At 41.3% G+C, this 19,337-nt stretch overlaps 2 protein-coding genes across 5 annotated transcripts in view; one reads left to right on the top strand and one right to left on the bottom strand.

Moving 5' to 3' along the window:
• The window catches only part of capn15 (calpain 15), a 40,529-nt gene extending 31,974 nt beyond the window's left edge, over positions 1–8,555 (bottom strand). The window contains exon 1 of one of the 3 annotated variants that reach the window (XR_004896351.1): positions 3,909–4,087. Coding sequence is in view for 1 of the 3 variants with exons in the window: in XM_031315008.2 (XP_031170868.1) it covers positions 3,909–4,087 (179 nt within the window). In the remaining 2 variants the exon portion in view is untranslated. Of the gene's footprint in view, positions 1–3,908; positions 5,593–8,283 lie in introns of those variants that run through there. The other 2 variants (XM_031315009.2, XM_031315008.2) reach the window with 2 other exon arrangements.
• A 2,157-nt stretch (positions 8,556–10,712) lies between these two features.
• Positions 10,713–19,337, top strand: part of LOC116061323 (ankyrin repeat and fibronectin type-III domain-containing protein 1) — a 133,576-nt gene continuing 124,951 nt past the window's right edge. The window contains exons 1-2 of one of the 2 annotated variants that reach the window (XM_031315457.2): positions 10,713–11,020; positions 16,077–16,172. In XM_031315457.2, the coding sequence (XP_031171317.1) occupies positions 16,156–16,172 (17 nt within the window). In that variant the 5' untranslated portion in view covers positions 10,713–11,020; positions 16,077–16,155. Of the gene's footprint in view, positions 11,021–11,275; positions 11,532–16,076; positions 16,173–19,337 lie in introns of those variants that run through there. The other variant, XM_031315458.2, reaches the window with a different exon arrangement.

Below are 19,337 nucleotides of genomic sequence, written 5' to 3'. Positions count from 1 at the left end.
GGAAAAACGCCATAAGTGACTGATGATACTAAGAATGCAAATACTGGTCAAAAGAGGGGAAAGGAAGAAAGAATAATAGTAGCTTTTGACCTCTAGCTGTGCCCTCAGTGAATATTTCACAACCAGTGCTCATTTTTGATGAGTGAATCTGTCAACGGTGGAGACAGCTTCAGACATTTGAATCTTTAAACAGAGGAAACTGTCTGACTGGGTTTCAGCAGACATCAGTAGCACGAGGCAAAGCGAGAGCAAGCAGGAAGCTAGCGGGAAGCTCCAGAGTCAGGGAGGAAGAAGGGGAAAAGATGGCAGGGGCACGTTGTGCTTACGGAATCTGAAGTTCCTGTGGGCATCCAAACCTGGAGGGCAGGAGCACTGCTGACACAATCTTCTCAGACAGGCAGCTCAGAGTGGAGTTTAACTTCCTGTTTAAGACACAAATCCAACCCTTGAAGGCAGACCACTTGCCTTGAGGTTTCTCTAGCTCATCGCTAAACACTGACATGAATAATCAGCTGGTTGTATGGTATTCCTCCAGAGGTGCAGTTCGCCAGCACGTTTCTTTCTGTGTGTGAGACTGCCAGGTTACCATGTGTGGTCTTATCTAGGGACCAAGTGAATTAGGTTACTGAACATATGCTACAGATTTCCATGGCAACAAGAGTGGGAGGGGATCTGGAATCATGTCAGTTGCAGTGCCAATAGGCTAGTTTTTCTTGCCGCATCAATGCTCTGTTTTCCAAAGAAAGCCACACTGTCAGACAAAGCCTGCATGCCAAATCTATTCTGGTGGCTTGGGGACTGTCCTGATGAGGCCCTGTCTTCACCAGACAGGCAATCGCCGGGAAGGACGCGCTGAAATAATTCAGACATAAACACGGCCAGTGACCATGCTGGTTGAATCCAAGCGGACCTGTTTTAATCCAATTAAAGGGAAGAGAGCAAGTGGAATGGAGCTGCGATAAACGCCATCGTCCATCATGCTGGGACAGCGGAGACACTGGGATCGACTCTGGAGTGAGCAGACACTAACTTTAAAGGCTCCAAAGGCCACGTACAATGAAACCCTTGAAGCACTATGGGGCTGAGAGATAATGAAACACAGTCACATTGTTGACTTACACAATAATGGGCTTTGGGAAAACTGCGTTGTGCTGCAATTAAAATGGAAAAAAGATTGATTGATTTTAAAGTTGATAATCGCAGCTCACACAACTACACCTCTGTTGTACATCTTTGTCTGCTGAGTGGGTTGTTATTGTTGAGTAAAACTTTTACAGTTAAGGTACTGATTCAGTGCACACAAGCACTTCCCAAAGTCAATGGGTTGCTGCTGGATGAAAACAAATTGAAATTACCTAAGAACAAGACTGTTCATGCAGTCTCCAAGCTGAGAAAAAGAAGGGAAGGTAAATGTTTTATAGGACAATATATTAGAGAATAAACAGTATAAGAACGGCTGAAGTTAAGCTGGGCTCATAGTGTTCTGTTGTTTCTACATTTCATGCTCTGTCACAGCTCAGCAAAGCTTGCCTAACATTGTTAGGCTCACACAGCGGTGTGTATATGTGCATAAGACTGCAAGTGAGTGTGTGTGTGAGAGAGAGGCAGTGGGGGTAGATAAGAGGGCATGTTCCAAGTGCTACTGCACAGTGTTTCTAAAACATCTAGTGTCATATATTTGTGTGTGTGTGTGTGTGTGTGTGTGTGTGTGTGTGTGTGTGTGTGTGTGTGTGTGTGTGTGTGTGTGTGTGTGTGTGTGTCCCTCTGCCTCCCAGCAGAAGACTGAACCGGTGTGTCTGCCTGTGTTTATGTGCTCAGCTGACTGAGAGCGGAGTCTGATTGGTGATGGAGGCAGAGAAGCTTGTTGCTACAGAGATGCACCAACACAATGGAAGAGTTTGCTGAATTTAAAAAAAAAAAGCAAGTTGACTGTATGATGCAAAACTACACTGACAGTACGAGCTTCATTCATGAATGGAGCTATGGCTGATGGTAGGCCTGTAACAATTGTTACATAATTGTCTAGTTGTCAATTTGTTTACATAAATCGCTGTGTCTTTGTTTAACCGCAATTAATTGCTCACAATAAAAGGTCTTAAGGCGTATGACTGGTAATCGTTGATTTTGTTTAGATATGCCGAATCAATATTATATAAGTGATTATTGGTCGGACTATATTTTTATTATTTCAATTGTTAGTTGTTGGCACTTGACGCGTTCATAGCAACAAAAATGACAAGTGGGCATACAGTTAGAAAGTAGTTTTATGATAATAAAGAGGCGTTGTTTACTTCATAGGCAGTGTACCTGTGTTATTACATTATGTGGCTCACATAACTGTGATATAACCAAAAGTCTAATTTGTTTACAATTATATTATTAATCGCAGTTGCAAAATTTGGAACTGTTACAGCTCTAGTTGATGGAACCCTGTCTATATTTTAAAACTCTCAGAAGAGTAAGCAACAGAAGCCATGACTCCCTTAACTGTTAAATGTAGAGCCACTGCAAGGAAAGCATTGACAGCGGCAGGCAGGAATCAAGAAAGATGAAAGCCCAACTGGAGACTGATGCTGAATAAATAATGACATGCATTGTGGGGAAATGTGATCGGGCTCTCTGAAAATCAATAACTAACAACCGGGCCGTGATGCCCTGAGTGACTCAGCAACAACTTCAATACACTACAGGCGGTCGATAACATCTGCCTGTTCTCGTTCCGGCAGACATGACCCAAAAAGCTGAAGGAAAACTGGAAACGCTTCTGAACAAGTTTCCGTGAGGGTGGTTGAGAAGATCATCCTTTGGAAGAAAGTCAGTCAAAACTGCTGGATGAGCTGCACATTCAAACTGAGCTTCTTACACACTGATAGGCCTTTCACTGTGTTGACAGTGACTCAGAAAGCAATGACTGGAATAATGGATTATTGCAGTGCAAAGTCTTTCTTGTAAATCCAGTAACTGAATATATATTTCACGCAGTCAATATTGACAAAACAGGGTTTATTATGAATAGGATGTCTCTTCCACAAATAGTTTGCTCTGCTAGAAGTGAGCCTCGCTCAACTAACACAGCTGCTGCTAGCTCCATGAAAAGTTTGTTTTCAGAAAAACTCTTAATAGGTTACAGTCTGAAAAGGAACCTCTATTCACAGTAAACAACAAACTATAGATGTGATTTTTTTTTTTATACCAGTGTGGAAACAGTTATAATGTATTCACTGTTTTTAATAATATTCAAAATTAATAAAACTGAATTAAAGCTGGACTTGAAGCCTGATAAAAAGCATGGCAGCAAAAATCATCTTCCAATTACCCTCGGGCTGGTTTTCATTGGGCTCAGAGGTCAGGTCAATGTATCTGTCCAGGCAATTCACTCAGCACTCCAACGGGTAGCACACGCTGTACAGCTGTGCTAGGAGGAACCAATGGGGTGGGATTTTGGTTTACAAATCCGGCTTAGCCCGATTTTGGGTGCATCATAAAAAAAACACATCAACATGCAGGCTTTGATTAGATAAGCTTTGATGAAGGGATTTGATCTATCGCTGTGAGGTTATTGAATCCTCAGTAAGCGTTTCTAAAAGCCTGGGAAAGAGAAAGTAGTACTTGGTCTCAAATGAACAGCACTGATGAACAGTGTCAGTGTACAACACCGTGTGCACATCACCTAAATACTGTCGCCAAGAGAACATCAGCACAGGAGCCTCAAAATAATGCCAGTTTGTACGCTTACACCGCTCACAGCTTTAATTGGCAGCATTCCCATGTAACACAACCCCACGTCTCCTTCCTCCTGCGACATCCCCAACAACTGGCCAAGCCAGGCCAGCCCGCCGCTCTGTGTCCCGAGTGCACTCAACTGAGAAAAGTTGGCACCCGGCTGGGTAGACAGCGTTGGCTCTTACCTGCGCTCTCGGTGAGGCAGCGGGGGCTGCTGCTGACGTGGGATGAAGGTGGTGCCCCACACCGGGCTGCTGTGGCTGTTCCTGAGCCAGCCCACAGGAGGGGACGATGGGTACGGGGTGCTGCGGAAGCCATGGTCTGACTCGGTCTCTGCAGTGAGAGATGAGGCTGAGCTCCCCATCACCACGGCGATAGGAAATCAGTCTCTGAATGCACTCTGATAGGACGATCTGTTTGTTTTTGCTTTTCCCTAGAGCACAAAGGTTGAGGGAGGTATCCACACTTGTATTCAGTGAGACAAACTGACATACATTGAGACTAAAGGGGTTGTTCGGACCACAACAGCAATCATGTGTTTGTATTTGCTGTAAACTTCCTGTTGACAACTTTCTACTTCAAATAGGAATTTCCTTCAGCAAAAGTCGTTTGAGAGCACTAGTCAAAACAAATAACACATAAACACAGCAACAGGGAATCCAAGATGAGGGTACTCAAAATATGAGCAGAACTTGCAGGTGGCCAAGTATGCAGGGTGGATATCCCACAGTGCACAGGAGAATACGTTCTCAATTCAAATAGTAATTTGATGCATGGAGCGTTGATTCCCATTCAGCAGTTGGTCTCAGAGAGGAGAAAATACAATTTTCTCACAGCAAAGGCTCGTAATTCTCTCTCTTGTAGACGTTAAGCTTGTAACACTCTGCACCATGTCTTCCACAGTGCCACTCGTAATTCCTCCTGCGTTCCTTCTGACACAACATCTCCCCAGTCTGTGCAGTCTCATGCCTGGGTCCTCTTTCTTTTGCACATGCTCACAAAAACAATCAATTAGCAATAGCAGGAAAAAACTGTGCTACTCAAGTAAATGTGTTCACAGTCACTCAGCATCTCAGCAGCCAAAAGGTACACCTCTGGAAAATATAAGGTTCAATAAGTGAAAAAAAACAAAAAAACATCCAGGACAGCAAAATAGCATCATGATCCCCAAAGACAGCTGATAATGATCAATATTGACAAGGATTTGAAATAATAAAAAGTCCTACAAAATATATCAGCGTTATGTGGGCACTGGAGTTAATCAATGCATTGTATTTGCTGGGAAGGGTGTTGGCAAAACTACAAGTATGCTAATATCCAAGTCTCATCTTTCAGACATCCAGTCTGACTAACAGCTGCTGTGGAAGTTTACCACTAAAACACCCCAGCTGCATTTCTCCCGCTGGATAAAACGTCATGTTTGAAACCCTGGGGGGGGGGGTCTTTCTCAGGGGGGTAAACCACTTCTGGTCTTTGCAGAATTTTGGGTTTTCCACATGAACAAAAAGAACAACTCACATGAACTTCAGAATTTAACCCGGGTACAGGGAGCTGCTCTTTAAGGCTCAACAGTTGCCACAGCATGAGAATTGTTTACAGCTCAGCTTCAAGTTCTGTGTAATAACAAAATCCCAAAGAAGGGATGTTCCGTTTCGGGCCCGCGGTGCTCTGCCAGCGCTAGGACGGGAGATGATCCTAGTTTCCGCTGTCTGATCCCACCACCGAGGCCGGCCAGTTTAGTTCATCAACTTGAGCGGAGATTTAAGTGGACTTGCCCAGCCTGTCAAAGCAAGTCTCTCTACAGGCGTAGCATCCGAAGGAAACAAGTATCATCCCATTTGCTATTTTTTGACGAGTATCGATAGATTGTAAAACCCCTCCAGGCAAAAGTCTGATTCTTACTGACGCAGAGATCACATGGACTTAAATCTATAGTTAACGTTTCCACATTCAGTGAACGATACATGACAACTAATCAGTGAAAACGCATATAGGCTTTCAGTTTAGCAGCACTGCAAAGCATTACTTGTATAAAAAAGGTGGTCTGTGTCCGTTCCCACACAGCGGTACAGAGGCCAGGGAGAGCATCGTGCAGGAGGCGACATCCAGGCGTAAGAAACGCCAAGATAGCCGAGGACGTCTCAGCCAGGAAGGAGCACTCAATCGCAAATTTCACCATCTTCCACCGGGTCCACTCCAGCCTGCGTTCATCTCATATTTCCTGCGTTTGGGCTGTAGATGCGGAGCCTGGTTGTCTTATATTAGGAGACATCCTCGCTCCAGTCCCGCTGTCGCCTGCTCATATAGTGTAAAGCTGCTCCATCCCAGAATGCCTGTATCTAATGGTTCCATGTGGGCATGTTATGGTTCCGTTATTTGTTCTTATTCTCCCGTTATGTATTTTTTTTTCCACGGGTTTTTTCTCCCTCACTGGTAGCGTGAGCGCAGTGGACGAGGATGCAATCTCCTCCTATAACAGCGGATTACTGGAGTGTCAGCAGAGCGCAGGCGCACTGACCCTGGCGAGCATAGAAAAGCTGGGAGGCTGCGTTCAAGAGATTTAAATAAACCCCAATAGAGTAGTAGAGATCTCACTCATTAATGTGAATAGGATCCCATTGTAATGGCTAGTAATGGATGTCAGAACCATGCCGGTTCTGGTAGAAATGTCCCACTTACACAACTGTTTAAACTGTGTCTATGTTTTTGTATTGGTTCCTTGCAAAAGAAAGCTATAGTCAGTGCCAGAAGAGGAAGTGAAGGGTTAAGGAGAAGACAGTGGTGACTGCAACACTCATCATTGCTTAGCTGTCCCTGCACATTACTGAGATAAGCCTTCAAACTTTCCCTCTCCTCGCTCTTCCACTTCATATCACTTTGCTGACCTCTTTTCTGATCTCTCATCCTCTCTCTTCTCTCTCTCTTTGAATTCACAGTGTTCACCAGCAAACCAATGCATTAAGCACAGGCCTACCATGACATGAAAATACTTGTCATACCACATATTGTTCTAAGCATCCTGAGTTGCATTGAAAGCAGTGGGTTAACCATTAGCCGTGGCTTTTAACTACCAATGCTGGTGAAGGAGGCTGGCTGCGTGGCCAGTCATTTGTCTGGAACTCTGCTTAGTTTCACAGTAAAGGGTGTGTTTTTAATGCACAGCTCCGGGCATGACTCCTGTTATGTTCCCTTGTGAAATGTGTTGAGACTGAAACTAGTTTGTCTGGTTACACCTGAGTGCCTTTTAAATTCCAGAGAACAGTCCAGGCTACGATTTTGTAACATAGTTGCTGGTGTAGACTTAAGTCCAACCCCTGTTCCAGAGAGCATGGCTGGAGTTGTCAAGAATGCATGCGTCATACAGAAAGCTAGGCACAAACAGCTCACTTGTATTCGTCATGAAACGCCACTCAATGACCAAAAGCAAATGCAGGTTGCGAAATCACATTTGGGTGGTTTTAATTTAGCCGTGTAACACTCACAATGACAAAGCAGAAATAAGGACAATAATAACTGAATTACTAAAGCAGTATGCAGTATGCACAGATAAACATGGGACAGGAGAAACCACACTGATGTGTAGCCAACCACACACAAAAAACTGCACGCAAACCAGCCCAGAAGTCAGAGGACTGCGACCCTTTGTTAAGGGTGCACCTGTCTAAGGGCCACCTGTCCCTCTGCAAGTCAGCACCCAGAGATACAGCAGCTGACACAGTCAGTACCAGAGAGAGAGAGAGAGAGAGAGAGAGAGAGAGGGGTAGTAAGACTGGATTTCAGTTCTATTCTCCAGGGACATAGAGGGGGAAGAAGGGAAAGGGAGGATGTGAGCTGATTTCACGGTACATTGTAAGTTGTCATTTCTACACCACCCCAAAATGTCCTGACTGTCAAAAACATGTTTTCTGCACCGTGGACATTCTCAAAGCAGAACACAAAATTGTCAGACTACACTCTACAAGTTCACTCTCTCAACCAAATCATGTAAACACATTAGATTTGATATTTGATTCTACAGCCAAACCTTCAACTGGATAAGCAAAGTTAAGGCTTCAGGTCACACACATCATCAACCCTGTTCAAGTGTCCATGGAGCAAGACAATGTATCTCTAGATACAAGTTCATTAACCTGACCTTGCCCTCTGACCTGCCTAAGTCCCCTAAACAGACAGGCAGAAGAAAAATGTCCATGCTGTTGTTGTATTATCCTGTTATGTGCAGTAAAGCGGAATAAAATAGAAAGACTTTTTTTTGTCATTTTATAGAATAAAAGAAAGACAGCCGTCATGTGAAGCCACGTTTAAATACGAGGCACTGTCACATAATCAATCTATTTGTGGCCAAAGTGTAAGCCTGTGAGCCCTGTCACAAACACTAACATTAGCTATACAGTGCAGCCAGATGAGAACTCTGAACAATCCCATTGAGACAGCGCGAGCAGAGGACGCCGGGGACCTTGTAAACAAAGACACTCTTATTCAATCATTTGGTCGACGTTACCGACGCTGCCCTACAGTTGTGTACTTCGTGAAGTCCACTCACAAATCGGTTATTCTTACCTCAAGTCGGTCGAAGGGGAATTATTCCTGTTTTTCAGTCGTCTGTGCGTTAACTTTTCACAGCCATCGAGACGATAAGTTCTTCCCGGCGGATTGTACTTTAGCCACCGTAACCTTTCCAGGCTTTAGCTTCGCGCTCTTCGCTGCATGTTTCAGACATTTGTGACAAACACGTACATGTACAGTTTATTTTCACTCCGTCGGGTATACAGGAGACTGATGCGACCGCGTAGCTTTACCTACAACAGCCCAGGAAGGAAGGGGAATCACCAAGGAGCAAATAGAGAATGCACGTACGTCAAATGCGTACCGGGTGGTTGCTTACTGCTTGCGAGCACACGTTAACGTACGTAAAGCTTTTCAAGAATTCGGGGGTAGAAAACTCAATTTCCCATGTTCAACACGGATATTTGCAACTAGGATATCCGGGTACAAATGTCGTCACCTTTGCATATTTATTATTATTATACCTAACTAAAATATTTTTGCAAGTCTGTCCCCTTTGTATCTTTATTTCCTTCTATTTAGACTATTATTTTCATTTTTACTTTAATATTATATTATTTGTATATATTTTTGTATTTTGTTTACGTATTGCAATGACTGAACTTCTGTAAACTACTTTTTTGAAATAAAGTAAAAAAATAATAATAATAATACATAAAATAAAATACCTAACTAAAATACATTTATATTCAAATGTGTGATATCGTCTTTCCTTTCATTTTGTTAACCTACATTGTAAAATTACCCTTGCTGTGGTTAGATTTAAATCTTGAGTTTCAAATCTCAGAGTAGATCCCCCTTTCTACCTCACAGGCCGGTGTCAGACAGTGGCACTCTAGTGGCATCTAGTGGCACTACATTGGAACTGTCCGATTTGAACCATCGGTAGGCTATCAGCAATTTGTGAGGCTGGGTGTGAGGTGTAAATGCAATAAAATAGATAATTTCACATCTTGAAAATGTACGTCATCTACAAGCTTCTTTATCTGTTTTTCTAAAATTGTAGTTTTACTTTCATATAGAGCAGCTATGATATAGTGGATGTGGGGAACATATGTAGGAGCACTGACACCCAATAAAAAGTAACATTTGGGTCCAACAAATAAGACCCTCTGACAACCAATAAAATGCTTGTTATAGACTATTATTACTACTACTTTGATTGCTGCTAGGGTAATATTATTGGTAATATTATAACTGGTAGTTATGTTTATTGTAATTATGTGCAATATGGATTTCTGTGTTGATATTTTGTTCATTACTGTCTTGTGACACATTTTTGTGTGTCACAGATTTAGATAATTTGACAAGGCAGACATATGGCAGTGGTCTCAAAACATCTGGCCAAAGCACTACAGTTGAAAATTAGCCAGCTGGCTAACACTGGCACATTTACAGAAATGTTGATTGATGTGCGTTGTCTTTTATAAATAAAAAGAAATGTAATATCATATGTCATATCACTAGTGCAGTTACTCCAATGATTGTTATAGCTGTTGCCGTCATCAAAGTGTGTGATTGTTTTGAAGCACTCAAACTGCATCCTAAAAATGTATTGAACCTAAGGAAATATTAAGTTTGTCATACTGTAGTATACTATTAATATCTATGGCCACTATTACTACTACAGAATGCAGAATGATATCAGGTGGTTTGGGCTCTGACCTTTTACACCACCATGTATGCTTCTTGAATGAATGCTTATTGCCTTGTCAGCATGATCATGAAAATGAAAAGTTAAAATATGGCTCTAATATTCTAGGAATCTTTGTTTTGTACAAATCACTTGAATATTGCATGTATGGAATATATTTTTATATTCAGGTTGATGTAGGCTATGGCTCTAAAGTCATTTACCTAAATGGACCTAACTTTTCAGCAAACTATAAATCAAAACTAAACTTAATTCCAATTCACTCATAAGGTTGAGAACTTTCGATTTTATTTTTTACTATAGGCCTACACCTATCTTTCATAGGTTAATATCAGTTCATATCATATATATAACTCTGCTATTTCTGTTTATACAAGTGGAATTTATATTTCATTAGGATAAAGTAGCATGTGAAACGTTCAGTGAGTCTGGATTATCTCTGTTAATGCCGGTGTCACCAGGGTTGTTTGAACCGGGGAAATTCAGAGGATTAGGCCAATATCATCAGGGTCGGTGTAGGCTACTTCAATAATGAGATAACAGAGCAAAGTCTAAAAACCTTTTATTGCCATTAAGATAATTTTCCTGTGTGCAATCAATCGCTAAAAATTCACTTGGATGTGTGTTTGAACTGTAAAAACACAATGAACCGGGTTTGTGTTGGGTGACTGATTCCATGCCAATTAGCTACCTTGAAGAAAGTTCATAAATTAATAATAAGTATAAATCTCAGTAATATCCTTTAACATCCTTGGGGGAAATACATCCTTCCATCGGTTAAGAGACACAATCAATAAATATCTTGGATTACACTGATTTATCTTCAGGGCTGAGTGAGGCGGAGCAAAGCATCCCTTTGATAGAAGCAGGCAGAAGAGTTGGGAATGAGTCTGGGCGGAGAAAGTTACTGCTGGACGTGGTCTCTCACATGTCGGGTAGTAAATTACTAGTGTTCACGTTCTACAGTACATGCTTAGAAAATGTTAGCACCGGTGTGCCATACTTAATCTTTTGAGCGGTTGAGTTAAAGTAGCTAACACGGTCCGGGAAGGAAACGAAGATTTCTTCGTCAAGAAGGTAACGTTACGCGAATGAATTAATCTTTGTACACTTCTTCTTTTTTGTCTCCATTAGACACTTGTGCACTTGTTCTTCGCCAGAGCGAAACAAGATAATTTCGGTCGCGACTTTTCTTTTGTGTGTGCGCTTGGGCTAACTTATTTTTATTTTTAGAAACGACAGAAAGTTTCTAGCTAGCCCACTTCACTAAAATCTTCGTGGGTGTATTGTTTCCAATGGCCAGTGTCGGTGCGTACACACTGTTGTCATGACAATGCTAGGGAAACCCAGCGCGAGGCACGTTGGGAGACACAAAAGACACCAGCCTCAGTGTTCAGCATGGTTTAGGACTTTATTTCGCTACACAAACTCCCCTAAAAGTTCACTGAAAGTCTAAAACAAGACAGCGGGAAGTGTAATGTTATTCTCCTTTACTCTTCTGCGTGAAAATATAAAAGAAAGACAGGCAGCCTTGCTAACATTTAGTCATTGGTATCCTGTGTCAGTGGAAAGAAGAGCACTTTGGGAGGTAAGGGGGTCAGAAGGATATGTGAAAACTGTTGGGCTAAGGTGTGTCCTGTGTTTATATGAGACAACTTGTGACCCTGCTAGCCAGGAAAGGGATGCTTTTAGTCGGCTCTTTGCTGTTTTATGGCCAACACACACATGTGGAAATGACTGGCTTCGACAATAGTGAGTGAATAACACAATTGTCTTAGGGGAAAAGGAAAAAGATGTGTGTGGGCGAGTGGGGGGCAACGATTGCATGAGGGACAGAAATGTGTCATTGTATGCTTCGTAGGGCTTGTATTCATGTGTATGTGGAGATGGTAGGAAGGTGGGGTCAGGGTTCCTTTACATGACCATGGACTCATGAGAGGACATGAGAGGACACAACGGTAGTGGAGTGGGGGGACGTTTTATTTATATCACTACTGCAGATGTTACCACACACATACAGTACACACACCCGGACACAACGAAACAGGCAGCTACTACTGGCAGGAGTGCGACTTTTGACAAGCAGGATAAGCTCTCCCTCTCTGATGACTCATGATTAAACTTGTTTACAAAGTCCAGATGCTAAAAGATGACAGTCTCATGGACCAGTGCCATACTTGTCATTAAATGCAACACCAGCAAAAATAGCCTCTTACTGCTCATACATAAAACACTGGGTGGCCAAAACAATAGGAAGACTAAACCACACCAAAGCCAGAAAGCTTGCTGTATACATTGTTATAATCCATATATTGTATCATTTGAAATTGTCTCTAATTTTTATAATTTATATTTTTCTAATTTATCTAATTACTCACTTAAAAGCGTTGTCATTGCATTCAGTAGCACCTTGCTGTTAGATAAACATTTTTTTTGCTTGAAAAATTACCTGAACAATAAATCAATTATCAAAATAGTCTAGCAGTATAGCAATAGTCCTTGGAAGTTCGCTTTTAGAGATGGGAACATTGTGTGACACATGTAATCTTATTACCATGATAATGATGGTGTCATAATGCACAAAATTCGATGGTATGCAATACTATATACGAGTCAAGCAGATATTGTAATTCATTTTGTACAGTTAGCCTATTAATAATATTCTGTTTCACAGAATGGTTGTAAGCCAGGGAGATATAAAAATGTGTAACACATTGCATGTCATCTTAGTTTTTTCAACACAAAACAGTAGCACCTATAGCCTACTGTATGCTAGAGAGCAGAGCAGTATGAATATATTTATGATAGTAATGTTTTCAATTAAAGCAAATGAAAACTTAAAATAGTGCAGTAATACAGAGGCTATCTAAATGAAGTCGACAATACATACAGTGTGTTTAATAGCTATAAATTACAGTCACAGAATTGCTTCCAGTCATATGAATTATGCATTTAAAGATAATGGCAACATATTACTGCATTGATTATTTGTCCTGCCAATGATCTATGTCAGCCTTCCCTCTCTCCTTGTGTGTTGGGGCATGTAGCCGCATCTTCCCAGTCTGGCTTTAACCCGCAGGGCCTGGGAGCACACTGACAAACATACACACACACACACACACACACACACACACACACACACACACACACACACACACACACACACACACACACACTCATTCATGCAGTCATGCACATGGGGCAACATGAACAAGCATACATCAAAGATACATCTGTTTCTTATGCATGTTTGATGGGACAGGCAGGCAGTGGCTGGCCACTGCTCCAAGTTACAGCACAGATTAGTATGCATGACTAGGTGGAAGCAAAGCCGTGAATGTGGATGACTTTGGCGAGGGAAAGAAGGTAGATATGCGAAAAGAGAAATGAAACATGAGGAATGTGTTCAGTTCAGTTTTTTTTTTTTTTACATAATTTGGTTTTAAATGACAGTTAGCCTAGATGACCTTTAGGCGTATGATGACCAAAAAGCCACCACCACTAAGTCTAAGTGAATAGGGGAGATCTGGATAGAACCGCAGCATATTATACAGCTGAGACACTATTAACTTAATAACTCGTTTCTCTGTTGTGCATTTGTCTTTTGTCCCCGCTGTTTGATGTATTGTTGGCCTTTTTAGCTGCGAGCAGCTGGTACAAGTTCCTTTCTCTGGTTGTCAGTCTGTTGCCCAGACTTTGCCATACTGGGACACAGTTACAAAAACTGTATCAGTTTGTTTCCCAGACAAGGATGAAGCCCAGTCCAAGATCATTTAGGAAATTGCTAAAATAATGTTTATATGTATGCTTGTCTATATTTTGTAGACTTAAAGATCATTTCCAAGACATATCAGTCAGAGCTTAGATTGGTTGGTAAAGTCTGTTTGCCACATCAGACATTCTGACTTCTAAAAAATAACAACAAAGTGAAAAATGAATTTCCCCAAGGGGATACATAAAGTACTTCTTTCTTGTTCTTCCTTCTTTTAATTCAGTCCAATTAGCAAAGACAACATGTTTCTTTAGAGATTAATGTGTGGATCATCTAAAAAAAAGAAGAAAAAAATGTCATCTTTAATATCTTTAATGCTTATTTCTGTCTTACAAATACTTAAAGAATTTTAATTCACATGAAATATAGAAATTTTATAAAATAAAAGCAATTTTCAAATTTCAGAAGGTTTAACAAAGTAGCAAAATAATCAGTTTAAAAAACTCTCGGATTCATTTTCTTTGATCTATAACTAATAGTTTGAGCACAAGTCATGTGGTATCAGTCAGTGTTCTTGTACAGCACAGAACACGTCAAGAAAAATGTCGGTGCATGTAAAGGGAAGGTGAGTCAGGCCTCTTGCACACTGCCTGCGTGGCGTGAGCGTGGCGTTTCTGTTGTGCGTCAGTTGCGTGGCGGCTGCGTGGCGTTTTCTATGTCTTTACACACCAGAAACGTGTCTGACGCGGCGCTGCTGCTGCTAGCCTTGTCTGTACACATGTATGTTTCCCATTGATAAAATGAAATAATATATACTGATTTGATTACAGCAAAGGCAACGTCGGCAGTATTGACGGCAAAATAGGCTACCGAATATTTCGTTCTGTATTGAAAGGTGCAATATTTGAAAATTGACAATTATTTATTATTATTTTGTTAAATTACATTTATATCTGCATTTACGTCAAAACCTAGAGACTTTCAAACATCAAAATGTCATTTATTAAATTTATTCGTGTTAAAATTACATATAAACATCTTTTTGTATTCTATTTTGCCTGAAAACGCTTCCAACACGCTTGCGTGTCGTGTGAAATATAGGCGTCGGTCCTATTTCTAGCATGCACGCGTTTTCGGTGCGGCTCGAGACGTGCGTGTCACGCAGGGCAGTGTGCAAGCTAAAAACGGACACGCCACGCAACTGACACGCTCACGCCACGCAGGCAGTGTGTAGGAGGCCTTAGTTTGCATTTTCTTCACCTTGCAGCACAATGCCACTCTGTCAATATCCGCTGTCTTTGCTTTGCCAGGATTTTAAAATCAGTAAAAGCTGGATTTGGCCGACTATCAATTGCAAATAAAAATTGACTGTAGCAGTTCTTGGCACAAAGAGATACGCGCATGATGGTGCATCCCAAATTAAAGTGAAGTTCACCTTCCAAAACATTCAGCACTTTGGATCAAGGGAGAGTCCCGTCGGTTCAACTCGACAATATGTTTCCCTTCTCGCCAGATGTTCTGTTTGATTAACATGCAGCCCTGGGGCGAGAGAGGTGTTACCACCCATACGCAGTTTATCCAGGTGCCGCAGCTCTGCATAATGAACTCACATTAACATGAATAATATTCATTAGATTCATAGTGTGTTTCCTTGTGAGTGAGAAATAGGTCAGTGTTATTGGCATACAGAAAGGTTTGTGGGCGATGATTAAGAAAGTCTTTCTGTGTTAATGTGTCCTTGAGCGGAAAGCAGCTTTCATGCACATTCTGTACAATCAAGTTTAACTGTGTGTGTGAAGAAGAAGAAGATAATATACTATATCCATACAATGAAGCACATGTAAAAAGCCAATCCTTAGCACAGCTATTTAAGTAGGCCTATGTACCAAATGTAAAAATCAAACATAAACCAATGGTAGTTGAATAGGATGCTTTGCCGGAATGAATTGACAAAGATGGAGAGAAATTGATAATCCTGACCACTTTTCTTTGCATCTTCAAATTCTTTAGATCCCTAAGTGGAGGGATCCTGAATAGTAATTTTAAATACATACAGGAAAGTCCAAGACAGCAGAGAAACCAAGGCTATCTCTGTTTCCATCATAAATCACACAGTATGAAGACAACTTTGAAACTCAACACCTTAAGATCTGAGAGGCCTACAGAGGCCCTTAAAGAGACAGAGAGAGGCTGACAGATATAGAGGCACAGACAAAAGACAAGGCTATGGTTTGAGTGATTGTATGTCCTGTATTTTTCCAGAAACATCAATGAAACCTCCGGTTTTAAAATGAGTGATGATTTTGATGAATGAGTGAAAGATAGCATACCCCATCTGCTCATTCATCATTTCGCTCTCTTTCACATACTTCTAGGTGTGTGCGCACTGCTGCCGGCTAACATATATGTGTATGTTCCCAGGTGAAAGCCAGGAGTCTCACTGTAAGAGGAGGATTACCTAGTCAAACCTGGGGAGACACTGGAGCCCCGGGGTGCTGGAATGGAGCAACTCATTGAGTAAGAGAGATTCTTAATTAGTCTTATTTGAAAAGTGGGTTTTACGCAGTATGTTAACATGTTTTATTGTGTTTACTAAATGAACTTCCTGTCTCTATTTTGGGGCTTCCTGGAACTGTTGCCCAAACTTGTGTTGTGAGCATTGTGACTGGAGAAGCATTTCAGCCATATATATAGCAGATTGCAGACACTGCATGCCCTTCTAAACAGTAGTTTAAACTGTACATATATATATGGCTTTGAATATATATGGCTTTGAAAATATATATATATATATATATATATATATATATTCAAAGCCATGACCTTTCTAAAAGCCATTTTGAAGGCAGAACCTTTTAAAACACTGATTTAACAGCACTAGGTTGAAGGTTTGTAATTAAGTGTTTGCACAAGCTGAGGTGAGGACATTTAGAAGGAAGCATGAAGATACGACTGACTGACTGACTGTTTGAAATACAACATCTTGACAGAAATTGAAAACAAGCTCAGTCCCACTGTTCTTTATGGACACCTCTTTTGGCAGCTGGTGACATCTAAACACATGCTGTGTTTCTCTGACTTGTCTCTCCCTGTTTTAGTAGGACAGGTTGATGAGGTGCTTGAAGGTGGTTTACCGCCCAACGTGTCTGGGCATTTTAAGAGCCTGCTATTTGCTATTTTTTAGCAAAAACAGAGCTCATCATCATCCACTATGCAAAAGGTTGCATTTTTGATTTGAAGAATGGAGTTTCTGGATACACAGTCATAGAGTCACAGTGAAGCAGGGAGGACGGGAAATACAAATAAACCCATATGTAATCACGAATTTGCACACACAAATCATTTGTGTCAATCATTTCATCATCAATTATACATAAACACACATTTTTTTTACTCTGTCTCCTTTTGCAGCAGTGAGCTAGCTGAAAAAAATGAAAAAAGCCTGGGAATAATGCCACAGAGGAGCGATAACCAAATTGTCTTTGTGCAGGCAAGCTCACACTTTTGGGGGATGGGGGCTTGATTTATCTAACCCTACATACCTCCAGTCCTCATTTGTGAGGGAACGTTTCTTATCAACAGTGCTAGACTTGATTGATACATTCCTATCTATCTATCTATCTATCTATCTATCTATCTATCTATCTAGATATCTATCTAGATATCTAACTATCTCAAACTCAGCTTTCATTATGCGTTATTCTCCTTCTTTCCCCAAATAGTAGCCTCCTTTGCAAATATATCTCTTCCCCTCTTTGTCTCTCAGTGCTGCTGTGGCTGAGCAGAGTGTGATAAGAGCCATGGGGAGTTGTATCTTCTTGGCTCTATTTGCATGTCTTTTCCCCTTCTTCTCAAACTATTCTGCAGATAGCAGAAACCGGATTGGCATTGTGTCTCTGGGGTGTGTGCACACACAGTACAGTAAGTGCTGGCTGGCTGGCTGTCTGTGTGTGTGTGACTGTCCATTCAAGTATATTTTGTGTGAATCACAATCTCCTTGTCATTTCACTACCTATCTCTCACCGGCGCGGGCAGATGCCACATGTATAATTCATACCTGTGTCTGTGCATAGGAAGGGATGCATGCTTTCCCTCCTACTCACCCCAACCTGTCAAGTGAAACCATTCATTTACAGTGTATCAGTACTGGCCCCCCTCGTGTCCCACATTGACAGTGACGCATTAGTGGTTGTTGAATCACCCTCGTCATTATCCAACACCCCCTGGCTCCTTTGCCAATATGCCTAGCTGAAGTTACCAACCTGCCGCTGGCTTGCGCAACTCTGCTCTTCACTCGGGCCTGTGACTCACTGGTGAGTCATCGCGACAGGGAAAGGGGCTATAAATGCACCTCCAGGCAAGGGCATTGCACCCACACAGTTGTGCACATGGAGCATGTGTGCACATGAGCACACACCTTCTCTGTTGTTACCAAACTCTGTTGGAGTCACAGCGTGTTGATGTTCATCGTGGTGTGTGTGTGTGTGTGTGTGTGTGTGTGTGTGTGTGTGTGTGTGTGTGTGTGTGTGTGTGTACGCACGCACGCACGCACGCACGCACACACACACACACACACACACACACAATTATTTATAGTATACTAATAAACACAATTGTAATTAAAAATATGTTTTAGTCTTTTTCAGATAAGAACCGAAAAAGCAGAACTAGTAATTGTTTGACATTCAAATGACTGTTCTGTTGACTCTGCCTCGATTAGATAGCCAAGCATAATGATGAGGACCGTTCTGATGTTTGTGCCAAATTGGGTTCAGAGTGGTGGGCATTCAGCCACTAGAGGGAGACAGCACCATTAGTTTCTAACACGAAAGGTTGAGTCCACAGAGTAAATGATATATTATTATCTTCATGTGAATTCGCTGTTGACTATCAAAGCAGCATCATATTTCCACTCTTTTTGTAAACTGATATTTTTTTTTAAGGATGGATGTTTGTTATTTGATTGAAGTTGCCAGTTCATAAATTAACTCAAGTTGTAGCAACAGAAATCTAAGTTTGGGAGAGTGGGCGATAATGCCACTTCATTTTAATTCCCTTATAACATCTTTTCACAGTTCCTCTGTCTCTATCAGTTTTGAACTCCTAAGAGGCTTATCTGCTGATGTGTATATTTCTTGTAATAGTCAAACACACAAAAAATTAAACTTGCATATATGAAATCAGAAAGATGTTCCTGAAGTGTGTGGCTCAATATTAGATTGCACTGTTTAATATCCCATGACACAACCTGTCATGTTGTGACAGTTTAATGCAGGTGTGTGGTGACAGCTTTGTAGAAGTGGGCCTCTAAAAACCTCGTCATTTCCCCCTGTTTCACTTGACAAATATCCTACTGGTTACGTAAAGAAATTTACATATCCCAAATCAGTTATTCCTATGGTATACCATACCACTGCTTTAGAGATGGACATTAAATCACTGTTAAATATGGCTCTAACATTCCTCAGGGGGGATTTCCCTTTCCTTGCATGTTTTCCAAGAATGCGTCACTTTGTAAAAAGCCCACTACATTTGAGTGGTAAACCAAAGCAAAAAAACATCCTGAGCATACAAAATGTCCCCGGCAACCAAAAATGGGATAGTGAATGACATATATCTAAGAGAAGATATTTAAATCTGAAAAAGATTCACCAGTGTTGGGAAGGTTTTACAACATTGACT

Source organism: Sander lucioperca, chromosome 22 (genome assembly GCF_008315115.2).
Source record: "Sander lucioperca isolate FBNREF2018 chromosome 22, SLUC_FBN_1.2, whole genome shotgun sequence".
Classification (NCBI taxonomy): Eukaryota; Metazoa; Chordata; class Actinopteri; order Perciformes; family Percidae; genus Sander; species Sander lucioperca.
Note: the sequence above shows the minus strand (reverse complement) of the source record. Positions and strands in the feature narration are given on the sequence as shown.